This window comes from Orbicella faveolata, unplaced genomic scaffold, assembly GCF_042242905.1.
Source record: "Orbicella faveolata isolate gen_17 unplaced genomic scaffold, um_ofav_v1 contig_1, whole genome shotgun sequence".
Classification (NCBI taxonomy): domain Eukaryota; kingdom Metazoa; phylum Cnidaria; class Anthozoa; order Scleractinia; family Merulinidae; genus Orbicella; species Orbicella faveolata.
This window is the reverse complement of record NW_028301536.1, coordinates 21,315,130-21,337,808: the sequence shown is the minus strand read 5'-3', so window position 1 is coordinate 21,337,808 and position 22,679 is coordinate 21,315,130. Positions and strand designations below refer to the sequence as shown.

The following is a 22,679-nucleotide window of genomic DNA, read 5'->3' as shown; positions in this document are numbered from 1 at the left end:
TTAGAACTTTTCCCTTGGCTGTAGGCTGCGCTAAAGCAAGCCACAGAGGAACTACAGGAAACTCAAAGGGTTCTCGCGGAAGCCAAAGCTCGGCTGGCAGAGGTTGAGGAGGGCATCGCTTCACTTCAGGCCAAGTACGAGGAATGCATAGCTAAGAAACAAGAACTGGAATTCAAGACTGAACAGTGCTCTGCAAGGCTTGGTCGAGCTGAAAAGGTCAGTGCCCCTCTTGTAATTTAATAATTTTAGGACAGTTTTAAAAAACCACAGCTAAGCTTATTATGTACTTATGCTGACTTTCTGATCGCTAAAGGCTTCCGTTTTTCAAGTATTGTTATTTTATCGACACATCATATCGTGAAAATTGACTGCGTATGTTTGTTACCTGTTCTCATGCAGTTGATTGGTGGCCTCAGTGACGAGAAAGTCCGCTGGCATGAATCAGTGCTGGCGATGGATGGTCAGATTGTGAACATTGTTGGTGACGTCATGATTTCATCAGGGGTCATCGCCTACCTTGGCACATTCACGGTGAGTATACGATATAAGATTAATAGTGGAGCTCCAGCGGCCCGAAGGGCCGCCAAGCGAAGCCCCATACTTATATAGGAAAGAAAAGAAAACCCATGAGTTGATTTTCTCATGGTTATCATCGCTAGCGGTATTGCTCGTGGGCGCGTGCGCACGACGGCGACGGAGTTGTCCAACATGGCGGCCATACTCCAAATAATAGGTTGACAGAGACATGCAGCCTTTGTTTACCGTGTACTTCCTTGATATTGGACATCCTTGTTATGATCAATTGACACCTGTCAAAACAAGGTATCCGCTGACCAGTATCACGTGACCATATCGCAGACTCAAGTTTACATCTCCTCGGGGTCACGTGTTTTTTGAAGTTGACCGCTGACCAAGTGCTGGTTAGGTTAACTTGTTGGAAACAGGGCAGGATTGTTCTGAAGCCGGTTAACGCTAACCCAGGATTAAAAGTTAAGCGAATTATAACTTTTTCTTCTATACAAATGTTTTTTGCTGTTTTGTTTTGTGTATATGGTGATTATTAAAACTCAAAACAGAAGGCCAAACAATATACAGAAAACTTCACCGCAAAGTTACAGAACTCAAATCAAAATTCTTCCTTTTTCTGGGTTAGCTTAATCGGGCTCTGAACAACCCAGCCCGGGAGCTACGCTTTTAGGCCGGCCTAAATCTATATATTAGCTCCGGGTATTTAAAACACGTGTCAGTCTATCAGACGTATAACAGACCTTTCCTGCATTCCAACAAACAAACACTGACGCCGAGTCGAGGTCAGGGTGGACATAAATACAGCAAATGTATGAAAATGTCCACCCCAACCTCGCTTTGGTATTATTGTTCGAAAGCACGAAGTGGAATGCGGGAAGGTCTTTTATACGTCAAAATGAACTAAACTTCTCGTTGAGTTCAAGATTACTGGTTGTGTGTTATTAAAACACGTCTCAGACTTATAATTATACGTCAAAATGAATTAAACATCTCGTTGAGTTCAAGATTACCGGCTGTGTGTTATTAAAACATGTCTCAGACGTATAATTATACGTCAAAATGAATTAAACATCCCGTTGAGTTCAAGATTACTGACTGCGAGTTATTGAAACACGTCTCAGACGTATAATTATACGTCAAAATTAATTAAACATCTCTTTGAGTTCAAGATTACTAGCTGCGAGTTATTAAAACTCGTTGAGTTCAAGATTACTGACTTCGAGTTATTAAAACACGTCTCATGTGTATAATTATACGTCAAAATGAATTAAACATTCCGTTGAGTTCAAGATTACTGACTGCGAGTTATTGAAACACGTCTCAGACGTATAATTATACGTCAAAATGAATCAAACATTTCGTTGAGTTCAAGATTACTGACTGCGCGAGTTATTGAAACACGTTTCAGACGAGTAATTATACGTCAAAATGAATTAAACATCGCTTTGAGTTCAAGATTACTAGCTGCGAGTTATTAAAACTCGTTGAGTTAAAGATTACCAGTTGCAAGTTATTAAAATACGTCTCAAGCGTATAATTATGCGCCGAAAAATGGCATACTCAGGCGAACTTAAAAGACAGGCGTATAGAGTGTTTTCACAAGACCTCACGGCAGCCATATTGATGTCCCAAACCAACCCTGCGGGAGTTGAACCTTCCTCTTATGTAATCACTTACTCTTGTTCCAATAAATTTGCATGACTGTTTGCAACAGGGGTGAAAACGCTCTGTTAGTCGTGGTAGGCGAATCTCAATGGATCAAAAAAAAAAAAAGAACAGAAGAAAATATATTGCTTTGGTCAAACTGCAACAAAATTATTCGAGAAATAAAACGATAAACCCTCTTTTGTTGATTGTAATTGATTGGAAAAAGAAATTTATAGCAAAAAAAAAAAAAAAAAACTCGAAAGAACAGACGAATTTATATTTTTGTGGTAAAACTAGCAACAACAATTACATTATGAACCTACAGTAGTTTACGACCTTGAGTCCTCCATAGCTCAGTGGTTAGAGCGTCCTACCGGTATTCTGCAAAGTCATGGGCTCGACTCCCGTTGGGGAACTCCCTTTTTGAACTCAGAAAATTTATTTTCTGAGTAATTCGACTGGAGAATGTTTCTTCATTTACTTCACTTTATCCAAGTCACCATTTCACTTAACATTATTCGAATTGATTTTGCACAGCCAATAGAAAATTTGCCCTTTTTGCATTTACCTTTGATACATATGTCCATGATCATCGTGTTTAAAGACATGTCGTGTCATGTCATGTTATGTCGGAGACGTCGTACTAGATAAACACACACATGCTAAGAGTATTATTTCAAAAGAAAAATTCCCATTTGATTTCAAAAGAGCGGTTGGAGGTCTATACTAGATTAGTTGATATGGTTATCCCGGAAGGAAACTGAAAAGATTCTGTTACCCGAAGAAAATGAACTTGCACGGAGAGTCCGTTCTGTGATTTAGTTATAGAAGCAATGCGCGCTCATATATAGCTTAAAGGGGCTCAGTCACGGTATTTTGAGTTATTTTGGCCACATACAAAATTACCTTTAAATGGCAAGAAACCTGAAAATAACAGTGTAATAAGATAGAAAAACACCAAAGAGACAATGATAAACCATAAAGGAACAAGGATGGCAAAGGATGGAGAAGGTTAACACGGATTACAAACAACGAATTTGAAAAATTAATGCTAAAGTTTTCAATATGCGCAAACCGTGACTAAGCTCCTTTAATAAAAATGTTTGTCGTATTAAATAAGAGATCCTAAAAGGCTTTTGCAGTTGTATTTAGTTTTATTGCTTTGTAACTCTCTCCTGCTTATTGCCTTCCAGCTCGGTCTAGTTTCGTGCTGAATATTTAATGATTTAATATTATATAACCTAAAAAAAAACTGTCAAGTCATAACGAGAAGATATCTTCGCAGTGAATCAATTATTACATGTAAAACACTTTTGCCAAACCATGCAAGAGCTTAAAAATGCACTGACAAATTTGTCATTCCCAGTACCCGAAAATAAAATTCTCATTATGTTGTGGATCGAGAAAAATTTCATGACCAGCCGTCAACTGATTTAGCCAGGTTTGCTTAAACGTGAGATGTTACTGCTGTGTCATCATTGTTAATTATTGCATAAACCCGTTTGAAGCAGCTCAATTTGCAAGTAGTTATTTATACATATCAGCACGTGCGTTCCCGTTATCAGTTTTATGGATTAAAAGACGATATCGCCAAACCACGGTAACAAAATTAACACAAAATTATTGGTTTCGAGTATGAGAAATTATAATCATAAGAAAGTGAAACAGCAGTTGAAGCAAGGTGTGGGTTCTGACTGAAAGTGAGAATTTTTTTTTAAGGGCAACACTATTTATTTATGGCTGAATCAATAACTTCACAATTTCTCAAGGACTTCCTGTCATTTTTACCATATCCGTCAAACTTTGACAACTAGCAATCACTCGGAAATCTGTTTCTCTTGATTTTAAGCGTAGGCGTAGAATATGTACTCTTGTATTGTTTTCCAGGGTTGTTTGAATGCATAGCTGCCGGTGTTTCATTTTTCTCCCTCTAGTTATTATTGGAAATTATTTTACATATGATTTCGTCTATGTAGGTAACAGAATCACGGAAAGAGAATTCCCAGTGTAATATTTACTTTTTGCCTTTCTTATCTTTCAATCTTTCATTAAAACTATTTCACAGTGCTTTTTGTGCTTAAATGCTCATTTTTTAACAGGGCGAGCAATTCTCGCTTAGAAGTGATTTGTAGAACCTTAAGGCCATGACGCATTCTTTCCATTATGTCACGTTCAACAAAATTGATTGGTTTAGTTATAAAAACGTTTGACTCATTTAAATACTGAATGAGCGTGCTTGAAAAGGTTAACTGAAAAAACTCCATCTTGAAATATTGTACAACATCATTTTAAGTTCTCTTAGTTTAGGTTTTGAGCTGGAAGTATCGCGAGACCGAGGTAATGTTTGGTTTTTTACTTATTACGTTTGCTATTCGAAGTAAACACTTAATCCTAAAAATAGTCAGTTTATTTAACGCATCTTAGAAAATTTTCGAAACACTGTGCGTCACAGAAAAGAAACTACTTCAAGAGACAATAACATGCAAAAGAATTGGTAAATGATCATCAATTTTACTCTTGAAGTTCTAAGTAATGGAGTCTTCACTATTTATGCTATTTGCTGGGAATAGCAGGTCGAAATCATATCCGGGCCTTTTCATTAACATTCCATTTCCGTCCAAGTGAAATGGTAAATAAATTTTCAGGGACATTATTTGCGCCGTAAAAAAGTTAGTGACAGCGGCAATTTGACGCCAATTGAGATAATGACAGCTGCAACTGACCGTTTCGGCTCTTTAGCCCTCGTACATGGCTTGGTTTTAAATCCAGCCCTGACACATATTTCTTTCTAAGTTTGCTGTGTTAAAACCACGAGGCGTGGTCAGAAAGTAAAGCGACTTACAGGGAGGTTCGAAACTGAATTGTGACAAATTGTAAAGCGTCGTCTCATCAAGTTATACTAACGAACTGAGAACTGTGTTTGAACAGCTGCCAGTGTGCTTTCGTATCACTAGAAGGCGATCTTTAACTTTTTTTAGCTTGGCACGTTCAAAGCGAATTCAATTTAAAACAGCAGTTGTTGTTGGAAACCTCAATGAAGAAAAAGAAAAGATCTCGCGACTTCACACCAATCGCACTAGAACTTCGGTAAACGCTGATAGATTGCAATTAAGGGGTTTGACAATCATCAGTTAGTTGAGGAGCGAGAACTAATTTACTTTTTCGGAGTTTCGTGGCCTGTAGCATTGGACTGGTTTCGACATCCGGCGAGAGAGTTGTCAGAAAATGGCTGTCGTTGCGAATTCGTGTCAAGGGGTGCCCGCGCCCACAGCTCTCTCGTTTATAACAGCATCTCTATCTTTATTTCTCGCCATTATCACTGTCCCTGGAAATTTCTTGGTCTGCCTTGCTGTGTTCAAAGACCCGTACAAACGCCTCAGGTCGCCGTTTACTTTCTTTGTAGTAAGTCTTGCCGTTTCTGATCTGATCGTCGGCATGGTGACGGAACCCATTTCGGTTTGGCTTCACTTTCGCGAGGGATTTTCCCTGGAGATCAATCACATTTGGTTGATTCACATGTCGTACTTTATCTCTTGTACCGCCTCCGTGTTGAATCTGGCTGCTTTGACTGCAGATCGCTTTACAGCGATAACCTATCCTCTTCAATACAGGGCAAGGTTTGGCACCAAGCGAGCGGCAGTAATCGCGGCTCTTATTTGGTTCCTGTCGTGCAGTTTGCCGTTTGTTTACCTGGAGGTCGGATATTTGCTGTACGCGTTTGTATTTGCAAACACTGCCATCGCGTTGACCTTTATCATATTCCTCGTTACTTATGTTGGGTTTTTGCGTAGTATGAGAGCCCAGGTGTCGGAGTTGGAAATGGTGCGAGATAGCTCACAAACTGAAGAAAATCGAGCGAGAAGACGAACTGCTGCTAACGAGAGGAATGTCACCAAGGCATTCATGTTGATGCTAGGCTTGTTTCTGTGTTGCTACACTCCGTCTTGTGTCATGATATACGTTATGAACCTGTGCTCGTCCTGCAGTTGTTATGCAATCCACATTCTTCGAGATCTTCAGTTCCTCTTCGTGTTGGGTTCCTCGGCGCTAAATCCATTTCTTTACGCCTGGCGTTTACCTAACTTTCGAAAGGCGTTTGTTAGGATTTTGCGTTGGCGAAAAGTAAACGAGGAAACTGCACCTGCTAACACGCTAGAGAGCGCGGGGAGAGTACCCGGCACGGTCGATAGATCACCTTGAATGCATGCGAGGACACTGAACTGGCTATTTGTTATATACAGTGGAATCCCAATTTCTCAAACTTCCAAGGAGAACGAAAATTGATCAAGTATATCGGAAGTCCAAGATATGGGTGTAAAACTACAGAGAAATAAATCATAGTTAATGAATAAATCTAACGACCTTTGGTTCGAGTTATGCCGCGGAGGTTCTAAAAATCAGGATTCCTCTGTACTCGGCATCTTCCGAAAAAAAAAAAGAAGAGAAAACAGAAACAATAGTAGCGATAAAAAGAAATCTTTTTACTAGTGCATGTCAACGAAAGGGGAGGGCGCGAGTTCAGACATTGCCTTCCAGCTTCCAGTTTTCTTTACTCCCTTTATTTATTTATTAAGCTTCGGCCTACTATTACACATAAAGAGAAAAAAAAAAAAAAAAAAAAAAAAAAAAACAGACAGCAAAACAAAACAAAATGGCCAGGGGAGCCGCTACAGCTTAGCCAATTACAGCGGCCCCCTTAGAAAGCCCTTAGGGCTTAGGAGCGCTTTAATTTACTGATTTATTGCTTCTTTAATTGGTATTCTGAGAATTAGCTGAGGGAAATTTCATTTACTGACATATGATACGGGGAGGATTCCTTTCCACAATCGCTAGGATTTTCTCGTCATCTGTGTATGATTGCTGTATAAACGCGCAGCTTTGTATCATGTTTAGAAACTCTGAAGAAATGTGCAGAAAGAAAAGAAAAAATGTCATTCTGAAAATTCATTTATCCTTGCAGTCAAGTAGACAGGTGATTAGAGTTTAACGAAAATCGTTTAAGAGTCATTATCAGACGACGAAGTTAATTCAGAAGACCATTTATGAAAACCGACCAATCAGATTGCTCTGTAGCCCGTCTATATTTTTCAAGTATTGGACCAGGCACTCTGCCGAAGGTCTTGTAATTTTTATGGCTTTCTTCTCACCAGGAGATATCTTGCACATTAAAGGTTCTTTTGTTTCTTTTGTGTTAATCCAACTTCAGTTCTTTTCCTGCTTTTTGAAAACGTCAAATTGGAGTAAACTCTAAGACGGTTATTAATCAGAATTACGCGCATGAAGATTATATTTTCTTTCCAGCCTGTGATCGTGGGATTTTTTTCTTAGCAGTTCAGGCGTGTAACAGATCATCTCAGTTTTGATAACCAAGTACCACATAAAAGGTTCTTTTGTTTTTTTTTAATCCAAGTTTCTTTTCCTTCTTTTTTGAAAACGTCAAATTGGAGTAAACTCTAAAACGGCTTTTAAAAGATTATATTGTCTCTGCAGCCTGTGATCATGGGATTTTTTTCTTAACAGTTCAGGCGTGTAATAGGTCATATTTTGATAACCAAGGATAATCAGGGCCTTGCTGGGAAAGTATAAGCCCTTGGTCTTTTTTGTTTGTATTATCAATACCTCGGTCTCATATTTTCCATCTACGGCCTTGGTGCTTGGTTTATATGCATTGTCCTGTTGTACCACAAAATTTTCAAAACTAACATTACAGGGATTGTATATAGATTAACCAGGAGAATTGGCAGAAAAATACGTTTTAGATGTCTTGTAAGCAAATAAGTATTAGCCTTAGTATAGTTTAAATCTGTCAGTGTTTCTTGAAATGGTTTTAAACTCCTTGAAATAAACGTTTTGTGTTTTGCTGTCATGTTTGAGTGTTGAGTTTTGTATAGAGTCATCTTCATTTGGAAAGTAGAATTTACATCTAGATATTTAGTTGCGTCTGCACATGTATGTTCATTTTATAAAACGCGCTTGTCAGCTATGAACAACTTGAAGACTGAGGTGTTCGTTTAGGAAATTAGGGACCTTTAGATCATAGTAGGAGTAAGAGATTGTGTACGAACGGCGACTTTTTATGCTTTCCATTATCACGTTTCACGCCAGTGTCTCGCGGATAGTGTCATATTCAACTGGCCAGTAACGGGGAGGAGCGAGGGCACTGGGAACGTAACTATACTGCAATATGAAAGTCGTATTCATGTAGTCATAGTTAATAGAGTACATGTACGATCTAAATGTGTCTATAAACAGCTAAGTATATTGAACAAAATCTTTTTAAGCAGCGGGTTTTCACGCCCTGGCCCTGGCGTCGGCCCTTGTTGGTTTGCCGTATACTAAAGATTATTTCCCATATTGGTGGTAGATATATCCACGATAAGTAATAGTAATTGGACCCAGTGGAGTACAATTCAGGGGGTAATCGCGCCAGTAATTTCAAAATCGGACAAGCGCGAAGCGCGAGGGCGATTTGAAATTACGAGCACGATTAATAATGGTGACAGGACTGAGTGGAGTCCAATTCGGTCTGTAATCATACGAGTGATTAACAAAATCGGACGACCGCGAAGCGGGAGTCCGATTTGTTAATCACGAGTATGATTACAGACTGAATTGGACGACACGACGTCCTGTTACCAATTAATCAAAACTATGACAAAATTCGAGAAACAAAGAAACCATCGGTTGAGCGCTGAACGATTAAACGTCGTTATGAATGCTGAAAAACACAGCAGTTTACTCAACAAAGTGCACCGCAACAGCGCGCGCAAAATGACGCGTACTATCCAACTACAAGCATGACGCGTACACTGTCCAATTAATGCTCAAATCGGGCTGCTGATAGCCAATCACGTTCGAGAATTTTGTTATAGGTTTGATTACTCCCTGAATTGTACGACACGAGGTCCAATTACTAATTAATCGTATCTGTAAAAAATTTCGGAATTACAAATGTCTTTTGAGAACTTCTTTTGAGCGAAAACGTCTGTAACGCTTTTCATAAGTTTTGAAAACTGTAGGAAACAGTGCGAAGGAAGCCATTAAAGCGCGCGTAATTGACGTGCGAATCACATGGGTATCCAATTACGAAAAGTTCAAATTGGACACCCACGTGATCGCGCGCCGATTACATGACAAATAGGCGCGCGGAGAACCAATCATGATCGAGATTTTTGTTATAGATACGATTATATAATAAATTCCTGCAAAATTTATATGGGAATACCCTATCTATGAACTACAAGGAAAACATGTAATTCTGTCAGCGTATTACTAGTCTGTTCAAAACATGTAGTTCGATTCATTTTACCAGGTTACCTGTAACAAAAAGTGAACGTAGTAAGGTAAACGCTAATTTTGAATCCTGGGGAGTATCATTTGGGATATATCATCTAATATTCCTCTGATTCCGACCAATCCGATTGTTCTATTGCCGGTCCATATTTTTCAAGTATTGGACCAGGCACTTTGCCAAATGGTGTTGTACTTTTTATGGCTTACTTTTCACCAGGAGATATCTTGCACATAAAGGTCCGTTTGTTTCTTTTGTTTTTGTGTTAATCCAACTTTCTTTTCCTTCTCTTTTGAACTCTAAGACGGATTTTAATCAGAATTATGCACATGAAGATTATATTGCCTTTCCAGCCTGTGATCGTGGGATTTTTTCTTAGCAGTTCAGGCGTGTAATAGATCATCTTTTGATAACCAAGTACCACATAAAAGGTTCTTTTGTTTTTTTTAAATCCAAGTTTCTTTTCCTTCTTTTTTGAAAACGTCAAATTGGAGTAAAGTTAAAGTTGTAGTGAAAAGGGAACGTACTGAAATAAAACGCTAATTCTGAAGCCTGAGGAATATCATTTGGGGTATGTCATCTAATATTTCCCAGTTTTGTTCCATCACGAGACGGGTCGGCCAATTGCGCGCAAAAAAAATATTTGATGGATAGACGAATGGGATTGATAAGTCACTTGACTTGTTTAAATCAGTTTATCGCAAGAAAAATATTTGATGGATTACATCAAATATTGCACCGGCTGACACGCAAGACAGCGCGGGGTGAATTCTCTGCACAATCGAAAAACTATCATCTTAAATAGATGTGATAGAATTGGCTATTAGCTATATTAGTGGAATCCCAATTTCTCAATTTTCGGAACGAAAACGAACAAAAACTGATTCAGCGAATCGGGGGTTCAAGATATCGGAGGTATAACTAAAATGAAATAAACCTAACGGAGACGACTTTTGGTTCGAGTTCTGCCGCGGAGGTTGTAGAAATCAGGATTCCTCTGTACTCGGCATTTTCCAAAAAAGAAGAAGAAAAAATAAAAACAAAAGGTAGCGATAAAAAGAAATCTTTTAACTAGTGTATGTCAACGAAAGGGGAGGGCGCGAGGTTAGAGATTGCCTTCCAGCCTTCGTTACTCCCTTAGGGCTTAGGGGCGCTTTTGTTTACTGATTTATTGCTTGTTTAATTGATATTCTGAGTGCCTGTCTCGCATTCAAATGTTTTTAAGAATTAGCTGAGGGAAATTTCATTTAATGGTATATGATACGGGAAGGATTCTTTCCACAGTCGCTAGGATTTTCCCGTCATCTGTGTATGATTGTTGTATAAACGCGTATAAACGTGTTTAGTCTGTTTAGGAAACTGTGAAATTTGTAGAAGAAAAAAAGATTAATTTCTCCTTGCAGTCAAGTAGACAGGTGATTAGAATTTAACGAAAATCATTCACGAGACATTATCAGACGACTAAAAACCGACCAATCAGATTGCTCTATTGTAAGTCTATATTTTTCAAGTATTGGACCAGGCACTCTGCCGAATGGTCTTGAACTTAGCTGTTTATGGCTTTCTTCTCACCAGGAGATATCTTGCACTTAAAAGGTTCTTTTGTTTTTGTTTTAATCAAAATTTCTTTTTCTTCTCTTTTTAAAACATCAAATTGGAGTAAACTCTAAGAGGGCTATTAATCAGAATTGCGCAAATGAAGATTATATTGCCTTTCCAGTTCGTGACCGTGGGATTTTTTTCTTAACAGTTCAGACCTGTAATAGATCATCTTTTGATAACCAAGTACTACAGAAAAGGTTCTTTTGCCTGCTTTTTTTAATCCAGCTTTCTTTTCTTTCTTTTGATCGTGGGATTTTTTTCTTAACAGTTTAGGCCTGTAACAGATCATCTTTTGATAACCAAGTATAATTGGGACTTTACTGGCCCTTGGCCTTTTTTGTTTGTACTATCAATACCTCGGGCTGGTATTTTTCAAGTAAGGTCTTCGCGCTTGGTTTATATGTTATATCCATTGTCTAATTGTACCACAAAATTTTCAAAACTGACATTAAAGGGAAGGTATAGATGTTATAGTAAGGAGAATTGAGAAACGTATAGTAGATCGCCTTCTATCACGCCTTCTGTCTATTCTAGCCTTAGTGTAGTTTAAATCTGTCAGTGTTTCTTGAAAATATTTTAAACTCCTTGAAATAAACGTATTTCTTGTACTCTGCTGTGATGTTTGAGTATTACATACTCGTTATGCAACGTTTTCGAGTGGCATGCCAAGGAATATATCATGAGTTGTATTTTCTAGGTATGCACAGGAGACTTTAGGCGAGTGCGTATACCATGCCATAGAAAATACAGCGGCCAACCCAATCAGATATGAGATGATAGTTAGCCAACGAGGTGCGTAGCGCCGAGTTGGCTATAATTATCATCATCTCATATCCAACAAACGCGAGTGGACTAATTGTTTGAAAACTAAACTAAAATAAAAACGTCTCAAAAATTCACACGTCCGCTTACCGTATTTGTGGAGCATAGTATAATGGCTTATATGCCATGATCGCTGAGTCAATGAAAACTCTCGAATTGCATCCTCCAATGATCCAGTTTTTAATAACACAGATTATTTTCAATATTGGTGGTAGATATATCAACAATAATATAAGAAATTGCTACAAAAATTCTCTTGGAATACCCTATCTGTGAACAACAAAGAAAACATGTAATTCTGTCAGCGTATTTCTAGTCTGTTCAAAACATATGGTTGTATTCATTTCACCAGTTTAGTTGTAGCGAAAACTGAACATGCTAAGGTAAAATGCTAATTTTGAAACCTAGGGAATATAATTTGGGTTACATCATTTAAGGAGGCTGGCAACAGTTTCCAGCACTTTTCTAACAGCTATATTTTTACGAATAAATACTTCCTCTGTTCATCAAGTGATGTTGTTCGTCCTTCGTAGTCGAAGATGACCAAAGGCATCTAGTTTGTTAATAAATTTCTACGGTGTGTCCGGAGGTGGCTGATGAGACCAATCCGGGCAAGGAAGCCTCTCCCACAGGTAGGGCAGAAGTGGGTAGGGGCTGTGCTATTAGTGCTAGCGGCTCTTTCCTTGCGTACTGCTCGCTTCTCGTCGGCTTGACGGGACCTGCGTTCCTCTGCTGCGTGGGCTCCTTTGGTGATGAGTGGGCGCCAGGAGGGTTTGTCAAGTGATACTACTGTATTGGTATCACGTAAATGCCCAGCCATTGGTTAACCAATAATGGTAACCTTTATGGCATGATAGGCTACCATAGCAACAGTATAACCTGTTAAAACCACCGTTAATTTTAGCTTTAAGTGCTTATAACTAAAAAACGAGTTCGGTGACCCCCATTTTCTTTTCTTTTTTGATGCATTGATGAATGGTATTGATGAGTCGGAAATTTCCAGTTTTGGCTCCGTCACTTGACTTGTGTAAATGAATCTATCGCAGGAAGAATATTTGATGTATTACACCTATGGGTATGTTACCTCATCGGTAAACATTCACTGTTATTACCACTAAATCACTGAAGAACTTGACATACGCAACATTAGAACAAAGCTTAAAAATAAAAGCAGAAACACTTTCTCGCGTACAGACTTATGGAAATTCGTTCTATTTTATCTTTTATCTTCAGGGTGAATACCGCGTATCTATGGTAGAAGAATGGCTGACAGAATTGCGTGGTTTGGAAATCCCTCACTCGGACAACTGTTCTCTTGTGCCAACACTCGGAGATCCTGTCAAGATTCGTAACTGGCAGATTGCCGGATTACCTCGAGATACGCTTTCCGTAGAGAATGGTGTTATTGTACAGTTTTCTCAGCGATGGCCGCTGTTTATTGACCCTCAGGGACAAGCTAACAAGTGGATAAAGAGCTTAGTAAGTGTTCACCAATGATTTGCACTCGTCGTTCACCGTCTAATCAGGGATAACTTGTCTTCCAACATCTTCCGTTGAGGGTACTTTTACGACGCGTGTAAAGGCGTCTAAAAACAGTTTGCCTGATGTTGTAATAATATAATGTTAAATAACCAACCCAAAGGGTTTGGTTTTGAGCGTATCCCTCAAATAGTCAAATAGCCTAAGTCCCTCTCCGGGAGGGTACTCCCTATAATGGTCGATATGGGGAGGCTCCGCTTGAAAGGGGTACCTTTATCAGGCTTCAGGTATATAAAATGGTAGGGATTATAAAAGTTGAGGTGGATGAAAGTGTGGGGAAATCTGTCATTTAGGTACAACGAGAACGTTAACTGAATAAATAGTACTTGTCTTTTGTTTACCATCCTTTCTGGTACCACTTGATGTTCTCCCGTAATATTGATCATTAACTTCAATCTAAGGGTTTTAAAAAGAGATGCAGTATTCTTAGGTGGTTCTGTGAAAGGGTTACCTTTCTTCAATAAAAGCTATACGAAAGGGGACCCTTTGGTATACATGTACTTCGGGGCGGACCCTCCCCGTACAAAACATTGTAGAGTTCCCCCCCCCCCCGGGGTTCCCGCTTATGATAATGAACTACGTTAAGTCTTTTGCTAATGGCGTGGAATTTTCATTACTGTAGGAGAAGGACGCAGGTCTTGATGTTATCAAACTCAGTGACCGTGATTTCTTACGAAGCTTGGAGAACGCTGTTCGGTTTGGTAAACCGTGCCTATTGGAGAACGTTGGAGAGGAGCTGGACCCAGCATTAGAGCCTATCTTACTAAAACAGGTGAGGGCCGATAAAGCTATCTGTGCAATGCTTTGGTTAACTTGACAGTACATCTCGTTCACAAGGAATGACGTGATGCTTCTGTGTTTATATTTTCTATACTTTGCCAAATGGAAAGACCGTGTTTGACCGCATTCCCAAACGTTGAGAAGAGAGTCAGAAATACTCCGCTGCGCGTTGTATTTTCAACTCTCTTCTCGGTGTTTGGAATGTGGTCAGACACGGTATTTCATGTTTGATATTTTACTTCTCAAACGAAGCCAAAACTAAGGAGAAAACGGAGAAATACAATCGTAAAGATGTTAATTAAGATCAGATACCCAAATACCATCACGGTCGTGATTTCGTTTATTTAAACTTGACGAATTATTAATGAGTTTTAGAAATTTGTTTAAGTTCTCCGTAATGCTCCTTGTGAGCTAAAGGATCACAGTTAATTTTAGAATTAATCAGTCGAATTTGGTGTTAATAATGAATTTTTTTCTCCTTCAGACATTCAAGCAATCAGGTAGCACGGTGATCAAACTTGGAGATGCCATTATCCCTTACCATGATGACTTCAAGTTTTACATCACTACAAAGCTACCTAACCCTCACTACACACCAGAGGTGTCCACAAAGGTTACCATTGTCAACTTTACACTCTCGCCAGGGTAAGTGGATCTTGTCACTGTACGAAACATTCCTATTGTAAAAGTTAAATGAGCTTCGAGAGTTAGAGCCTGTTTGTTTAAAGAGGAATTTTCCTTGCTAACATGGTTATCCTCGTCTCCGAGCTATCGTTTGCCATACATTTGTGCCAATTTAAAAAACAGGCTCTGCTTACCGAGCAAAAATTGGCCTTCTATGTTTCACGGATTCTCTGCATGTCCGACTTTTATATTTCAGGCGACGCAAAAATAGCCAAGTGTTATTGACTATTTTGGGGAAAAAAATTGGCTGACCCCCAAGGTCAGCTTCACAACGACTGTCCCTCCAAACCTGAAAAGCTTTTTTCAGAGTTTCTTTTAGTGAAATAGCTTCTGTAATCTTTTTTTGTGAATTAGATTACTTTGGAGAGGATGATAGTATTCCCTCGCTTTAACATGTTATGTAGAGGATATCTAAAGTGTCAGGGTGCAAACGATTTATCAATCTTACTTCTCTTCCCCAAGAAACCTTTCACAACAATCTCAAGGTTGGCATTGAACTTCATCCAATCCTTTTAGATCTTTCCAAAGATTTTACTGTTATTTAAGGGATTGACTCTCTCATGGTGTTAGAAATGAGATTTTCTCTCGTTCTAAAGCGGTCTCGAGGATCAGCTGCTAGCTTTAGTTGTTGCTGAAGAGAGACCCGACCTGGAGGAAGCTAAGAATCAGTTGATTGTCAGCAACGCGAAAATGAGACAAGAGCTGAAGGAAATTGAAGACAAGATTCTTCACAAGCTGTCGGCCTCAGAAGGAAGTCCTGTGGACGACATAGATTTGATTCACACATTGGAGCAATCTAAAGCCAAGTCCATGGAAATCAAGGTAAATAGAAAGAGGTTCAATTTTTCCAAGGCAAACTGCTGTATATATTCCGTTTAAACCGGTATGAAATTCGTGAAGTGCCTGCCCCTTGATCCTGAAACAGCTGAAGCCTGTAAAACAGTGGACTGGTGAGAAACACCCCCGGTTCAAATGCTTTCTGTGCTATTTGCGAACTGGACGTAATAATGTGCAGCGAACATAATCGAATGCCTTCACACACGTTGCTGTGCCCCGTGTTGCCTGTCAACTACTTTGCTCAAGAAAGACGTGGCGAAAGTGAAGAATGATCATCGCAGTAAATTTTCCAATTTAAGCAATTGGAAAGAAGAAGCCTGAAAAAATCAGGGCTTCAACGGGATTCGAACCCGTGACCTCCGCGATACCGGTGCGATGCTCTACCAACTGAGCTATGAAGCCACACATTGGGAGCGAGGTCAATTTATTGAGTTCATATCTTCCCGTGAGTAGTGAAATGATGTGAAGTTTATATGAAATAATTCAACCGCAGTTCATATATGAATTATTTCATATAAACTTCACATCATTTCACTACTCACGGGAAGATATGAACTCAATAAATTGACCTCGCTCCCAATGTGTGGCTTCATAGCTCAGTTGGTAGAGCATCGCACCGGTATCGCGGAGGTCACGGGTTCGAATCCCGTTGAAGCCCTGATTTTTTCAGGCTTCTTCTTTCCAATTGCTTAAATTGGAAAATTTACTGCGATGATCATTCTTCACTTTCATCTACAACCGCAGTTCATATATGAATTATTTCATATAAACTTCACAAAGACGTGGCGAGTTGATTGAATTCCATCTAAAATACGACACGCATGCTGAGATATTTCAGGTATTGAGCACTTGCTGAATCCGAATCGAAACCTGTGTAAAAAATATTAATGACTATAACATTCACATTTCAGTAATATGAAGATTCTTTAGCGATCCAAATCAGGCACCCTAATGCTTATCATTAACTCTTACTTTCAACGAGTAGACTACGATTAGTCCCTCTTTCGCTTAGTCCGTCGAGCGTGACCCGAAAAAGAAAAGGGGAGAAAAAATACCCACGCGAAATCTGGGGTTCGAAAATTGCGCTATTCTGACCATGAAAACGTTTTACAGTGTATGTGACAAAGGAAATTTGCGCGTTTATTTTTCAGGCAAAAGTGGTAATCGCTGAACAAACCGAGAAAGATATTGATGAGACACGCAGCTTGTACATCCCTGTGGCTGTCAGGACTCAGATTCTTTTCTTCTGTACTTATGACCTGGTAAGTACTGTTTGTGCAGTTGTTTTCTGATCAGATGGCGATCATCTGATCGTCACGTGTTAGGGGTAACTATAACTATGTACAAGCCTGGATTTCCGCTGGCCACGTGAATTATTCTGTGTGTAATTCTAGTTTTTAAACTGGATCACTTTATTCTCCTCGAAGTGTATAGGAAAAAATCCTTTTATTTATCCTTCCTTCTCTCTTGCCGATGTAGCCGCCACTCTTGCCGTAAAAGGAAAATAACACTTATAAGATGATGAGATCATGAATGCCACGATTTTACAGTAACTGGAAAAAATTAAACTGTCTAATTTCTTTATTTTATTTCTTTATTTTTTTTTTCAGGCCAATATAGATCCTATGTACCAGTACTCCCTGGAATGGTTTATCGGCATCTTCCTCAACAGCATAGCTAACGCTGATGCGTCAGGTACCTAGATTTACTATTTGCTCCTTGAGATGCGGTCGACAGGAAGGGAAAGTAGTCAAAATTCTAGTTGTTATATCCTTTAATCTATCTTCATCACCGGGGCAACTTGGTGCTATGTCTAAAAATAACTCAAATGGGATTACCTTGGGTATATATATCTATATGAGAGAGTTTGCTCTCTTACCTTGATCTTCTCTTGTCATCGACCATTCAACTTTGCATCGGTTTGGTTGCTTAATGATGGTCAAGCACTGCCGATATATGCCTGACAGTGGCGAAGTGTATCAAATACTCACGATGTTTACCGAAGTTATGCCTGATCACTGCCACAAGGTGTTACCTTTCTTTACACATTCAGCGTCAATGAGTTTTTCTCAATAAGAAGGGTTAATTTTGTGGCTAGTTTGTTACTCTTATCAGTCAGGAAGCTTCCTTTAATTATAGCCAAGGTCTCCAATTTTCTTTTGTTTTGTTTTCAGATAACGTGGAAAAGCGAATCGATAACATTAATGACTTCTTCACGTTCAGTTTATACTCGAATGTATGCCGCAGCTTGTTTGAAAAACACAAACTCTTATTCTCGTTCCTGGTGTGCGTCAGAATTCTGATGAACGACAACAAGATTAACATGGTTAGTACATACTGATATCTTGGTCTTTCTCCAATTTTTACTCAGTTTTTTAGTCGTAACTTGCTGTCTTCACATCTTCCTACCTTTGTGTTAACGTAGTTTCTGTTGTCTTGTAGGACGAGTGGCGTTTCTTGTTAGCCGGTGGTTCTACCGTTCCCAAGGAGATTGAGAACCCCGCTCAAGACTGGCTGTCCGACAGGGCCTGGTCCGAGATACTTCGACTTCCAATTCTTGTGAGTCCAACGGTGCTTGATTTATAATATACGACAAAATGGGCGTTCTAGTTTGATCACTGTTTTGGTTTACTCGACAACCAAGTGTTTGTAATTGGCTTCCGACGTACACTATAATTTTATATAGATTCAGGGAAAATTGAAATTATTTATCACGGCTATTTAATACCATTGAGGGTTGGAAGAAGCATTTGGGGTCACTGTGATCTCAACGACGTTTTTCCTTAATGAGGAACGAAAATTTGTGGAAAACTTACTTTTCTTAATGAATGGTTGGAAAGAACGACTGTTAGGAGAGGCTAAAGGCCCCTTCTATATCTGAAATTTTGCTTTTATTTGGTTAGGGAAATTCTTTTTTGGTCAGGTAAAAGTCAGGGAATAATAGTCAGGGATTTTCGAAAAGTGATATCGGTGGCAACTATGTCACTAAATAAGAAACCACTCTGCAGTTGACGATTTTGGTGTAATGTATTTCTCCATCTGACGTCTCATATCTTTGTTCCCCCTCAGCCTAAGTTTGCAAGCTTTGCAGAGGACTTTAAGAACCACATAGAAGGATATCAAAGAATGTTTGACAGCGTTGACCCTCACCGGTAAATTATATCAACTATCGTCATTATGATTTCATTGTTAGTTTACACTGAAAATATGCGTGAAGCTGTACAACAAAACAGGGTTTCCTTGAGTTATCCTGGAACTGTGTCGAGTTCTTCAGTGGTTAAACTACGTTGACGTGTAAAAATCTTACCTTCTAGAGACCCGTAAATTTGGCTGTATAGTCACCCTTCATCCTTGTCAATGAAATGGAATTTAACGCTACTGTGTATCTATAACAAATAACAGAAAAACGTTTTACAGAAGCTATATCGCTATATAGCTGTGTTTATACGGCGATTAGTTCCAATCTTTTTCTTTATTTTACTAAGTGAGCCGTTGCCTGAGCCATGGAATACAGACCTGGATTCCTTCCAGAAGCTTTTAGTGCTCAAGTGCTTACGAGCTGACAAAGTTACCAATGCAATGCAGGTACGACATTTAACAGGAGGCCTAGGCGGTATTCCTAATACAAGATTTGTGTCTTTATATAACACTAACTGATTCTTTCCTTTTTTATAGGACTTTGTGTCTGAAAATCTTGGACAGAGGTTCATTGAGCCACAGGTAAGTGTTACCCACCAGTCAGTATTGTTTTAAATAAGCCATTTGCAGAGAATTATTTGTAAGAGTTTTTCTACTGCTAGAGACAGTAGCAAAACACTATCACAGAACAGTAACAGCGAAACAGTAACACAAGACAGTGCTTTATTATTTCGACTTATAACCGATTTATATTTCCCATTTTCTTTTCTCCTACTTGAAATCTTAGATTAAAGCTTTTTTTTCCCTGTTTTTTCCATTTTTCAGACTGCAGACTTGTCTCTTGTGTTCAAAGACTCCTCGCCCAGCACTCCACTAATCTTTGTATTGTCTGTTGGAACTGATCCTGCCGCTGACCTGTACAAATTTGCAGAGGAGATGAGGTTTTCAAAGAAACTCAATGCGATTTCTCTAGGCCAGGGACAGGTATGGTGATAAATTCCAAGAGTTACAGGGGCGTAGCCAGGATTTTTCAAAGAGGGGTCACATTCTGTCAAAGTGAGGGTACTCACCAGATGGCCATGTCGTCTTCGCCACCTGTTGTAGTTCGCTTAAAACGGCTTACAGGAGGGGGGGTCACGGGCAACCTAGAACCACCTCCTAGCTACGCCCCTGAATTATTCTTTTTGTTCTCGCTAGTGGTCTTGTTTTTATATTCTTGTTCTCAGATACTTATCAGAAATTACCCTCTAACCAATTATGTCAAAAATGAAACTCCCCTAACTGGTCTCCATGCATTTTGCTAGTGCTAGTTGGTCAATTTGACTATAAGCTTCAGTTCATTTCACTTTATACTTATAACTTTGACTTCACTTATCTCATTCGTGTACCTCTTCCTTTGTGTTACCTCTCCAGGGTCCTCGTGCAGAGGCCATGATGCGCTCCGCCATGGAGCGCGGAAAGTGGGTCTTTTTCCAGAACTGCCACTTAGCGCCAAGTTTTATGCCGAGTCTTGAGAGGCTTGTGGAAAACATTGATCCAGACAAGGTTTGAAGCCCTGTTAAAGTCAGTAATCTGGTCGTTTGGTTGAGTTTTGAGCAAGGTTTTATCCCTTAACTAGTTTATTTTACTAATTAGTATCGTAAAATACGCTCTGGCGTCTCTTGGCAGGTTCACCGAGATTTCCGTCTGTGGCTAACGAGTATGCCAAGTCCCAAGTTCCCAGTGTCCATTCTACAAAATGGTTCAAAAATGACCGTGGAACCTCCTCGTGGGATCAAGGCAAATTTATTGCGGTCTTTCACTGGATTTAGTGACGAGTTCTATGCAAGCTGCAAGAGGGTAAGTTAAAAAACAGTATTGTTGAGTCTGCGTTAAAATTACTGCAGTTTACCTTGTAGATTTTAATGTGGTGTAGTTATGTATTGGTGTTCACAACCTTGTAACCTGGACGTCTTCTAATCTACAAGTCTTGTGCAGGCAAAATTAAACCACGTCGCGCATCTATTCAGTGTTGCTTAGTTTATTTGGTGTTATTTTACGTTATCCAGGAAGAGTTCAAGTACCTTCTCTTCTCGTTGTGTCTTTTCCACGGTGTGACGCTGGAGAGAAGGAAATTTGGAGCGCTGGGTTTTAACATACCATACGAGTTCACAACTGGAGACTTGAGGATCTGTATCAGTCAGTTGAGCATGTTCTTAGAGGAATACGAAGGAGTTCCTTTCAAGGTAAATCATTCCCTCACCTTTCTTTCGCTGCATGAGAATTTCAGTCAAACTTCAAGGGAACATTGTTGGCTTTTGAAATCAAACCAACAAGGTAACCGAACCGGCAATTATGTCACTTGTCGCTTTCCTCGCACATGCAAATTCACTTCTTGGGAATGAGAAGTCTCGAACCCAGATTTTTGAAATCCGCACCATCTGAGGGCTGTATTTCCAACCTTTTATTTTCTTCTTGTAGATTTTCACAATCCCAAGAACCCGATCTCGAAAAATCGAACAATCTAATCGGTAACAATCTCTGAATACACTCTACCTTACACTCACGTTCCACAAAATGACAAGTTCTCTCTCGCACATAACTAATCTGTTAATCAAATTGAAGCTTGCTACGTGTGTACGCAACTACGGATTCCGAACACAGATCTCCCACGTCACAGTGCTCAACAGAGTGAGACCTGGGTAAGAGATTAAAGAGTGGGACCTGGTTACGATATTAGGGACTGAACTAACTGTGCTTCGATTGCTGTGCTTTGTTCTAGGTTTTGAAGTATACCGCTGGACACATCAATTACGGCGGGCGAGTGACAGATGACTGGGATCGGCGGTGTATAATGAACATCTTGAATGATTACTACTCAGAAGACGTGCTCAGCGGTGAACATAGGTTCTCTGAGTCAGGAATTTATCACCAGCTTCCTCTAACATCTGATCACGAGGTATGGTGTTAAGGTACTCTAGTTTGACCGTCAAACGAGAAGCGGAAAAGACCGCAGCCGAAATATTGGCGAGATAAATATAGCTCTCAGTTAAGGGTACAGCTGATACTCAAAACGGCAACAGCTTAAACCCAGTGTAACGAGCGGTTGAAGTTGATGATAAACCAAAGTCATCACCAACCTGAAATTAAAATTAAGTTTACCTTCTACCTTTCGTTTCGTTCAAGTTGCAAAGGTGATCCAGGGAAACGTCTGAATATGTGCAGACACGGTATTTCTTCCAGTTCGTATGAATGTCAAGATCTTTTTCCCTCTTCGACTGAGCAGCAAATTTTCATTAACGCTTTTGAAGGAACGAAACATTTTGAGATGTTTTGTATTTCTAGTAGCGTCATCGAAATGTTTTCAGTCTGTGGATACTGTTATACCTTTGTTTACTGACCTGCATTTTGAGTTATGTTGTTTATTTTTGTAAACATTTGAAGGTAGAAATTTGCACTGCCGAAGAAATCTCGACACAATCGTTACGTTAGCGCAAAACTTACCCTGAAAGCTTATTGTCATTAACGATGTACGTTATTATCCCAGCATTATCTTCGTTACATTCGTGGTCTGCCGATCAACGATACTCCGGAGATATTTGCTCTTCACGACAACGCCAACATTACCTTTGCTCAGAACGAGACGTTCAGTTTGCTACAAGGAATACTCAAGATGCAGCCGCGCTCATCTTCAGGCGCAGGAAGGTCACGTGAGGAGGTGAGTCAACTGAATAGAACTTAAGCGTAGTTCACACTAGCGACATAACGACATAAACATAACCATTACGGTATAAGAGAAAGACGTTATGTCGTTATGTCTGCAATGTGAACA

The 22,679-nt window shown here is 39.5% G+C and overlaps 2 protein-coding genes across 2 annotated transcripts in view; both read left to right on the top strand.

Moving 5' to 3' along the window:
- Positions 1 to 22,679, top strand: part of LOC110044899 (dynein axonemal heavy chain 1-like) — a 59,452-nt gene that overhangs the window by 33,286 nt on the left and 3,487 nt on the right. The window contains exons 56-74 of the mRNA XM_089295283.1: positions 25 to 216; positions 400 to 531; positions 13,124 to 13,369; positions 14,052 to 14,201; positions 14,694 to 14,854; positions 15,490 to 15,715; positions 16,882 to 16,992; positions 17,341 to 17,425; positions 17,905 to 18,056; positions 18,173 to 18,289; positions 18,800 to 18,882; positions 19,216 to 19,315; positions 19,406 to 19,450; positions 19,694 to 19,852; positions 20,282 to 20,413; positions 20,537 to 20,707; positions 20,917 to 21,093; positions 21,630 to 21,806; positions 22,395 to 22,565. Coding sequence (XP_089151409.1) covers positions 25 to 216; positions 400 to 531; positions 13,124 to 13,369; positions 14,052 to 14,201; positions 14,694 to 14,854; positions 15,490 to 15,715; positions 16,882 to 16,992; positions 17,341 to 17,425; positions 17,905 to 18,056; positions 18,173 to 18,289; positions 18,800 to 18,882; positions 19,216 to 19,315; positions 19,406 to 19,450; positions 19,694 to 19,852; positions 20,282 to 20,413; positions 20,537 to 20,707; positions 20,917 to 21,093; positions 21,630 to 21,806; positions 22,395 to 22,565 — 2,787 coding nt within the window. The remainder of the gene's footprint in view (positions 1 to 24; positions 217 to 399; positions 532 to 13,123; positions 13,370 to 14,051; positions 14,202 to 14,693; positions 14,855 to 15,489; positions 15,716 to 16,881; positions 16,993 to 17,340; positions 17,426 to 17,904; positions 18,057 to 18,172; positions 18,290 to 18,799; positions 18,883 to 19,215; positions 19,316 to 19,405; positions 19,451 to 19,693; positions 19,853 to 20,281; positions 20,414 to 20,536; positions 20,708 to 20,916; positions 21,094 to 21,629; positions 21,807 to 22,394; positions 22,566 to 22,679) is intronic.
- LOC110044787 (adrenocorticotropic hormone receptor-like) lies at positions 538 to 8,041 on the top strand. Its single transcript, XM_020750373.2, has one exon. The coding sequence runs from the start codon at positions 5,401 to 5,403 to the stop codon at positions 6,373 to 6,375; it is 975 nt and encodes a 324-aa protein (XP_020606032.1). The 5' UTR covers positions 538 to 5,400; the 3' UTR covers positions 6,376 to 8,041.

Bases quoted from the DNA above. Each gene is read 5' to 3' on its own strand.
- LOC110044787 (XM_020750373.2), top strand. From the start codon at position 5,401: ATGGCTGTCGTTGCGAATTCGTGTCAAGGGGTGCCCGCGCCCACAGCT.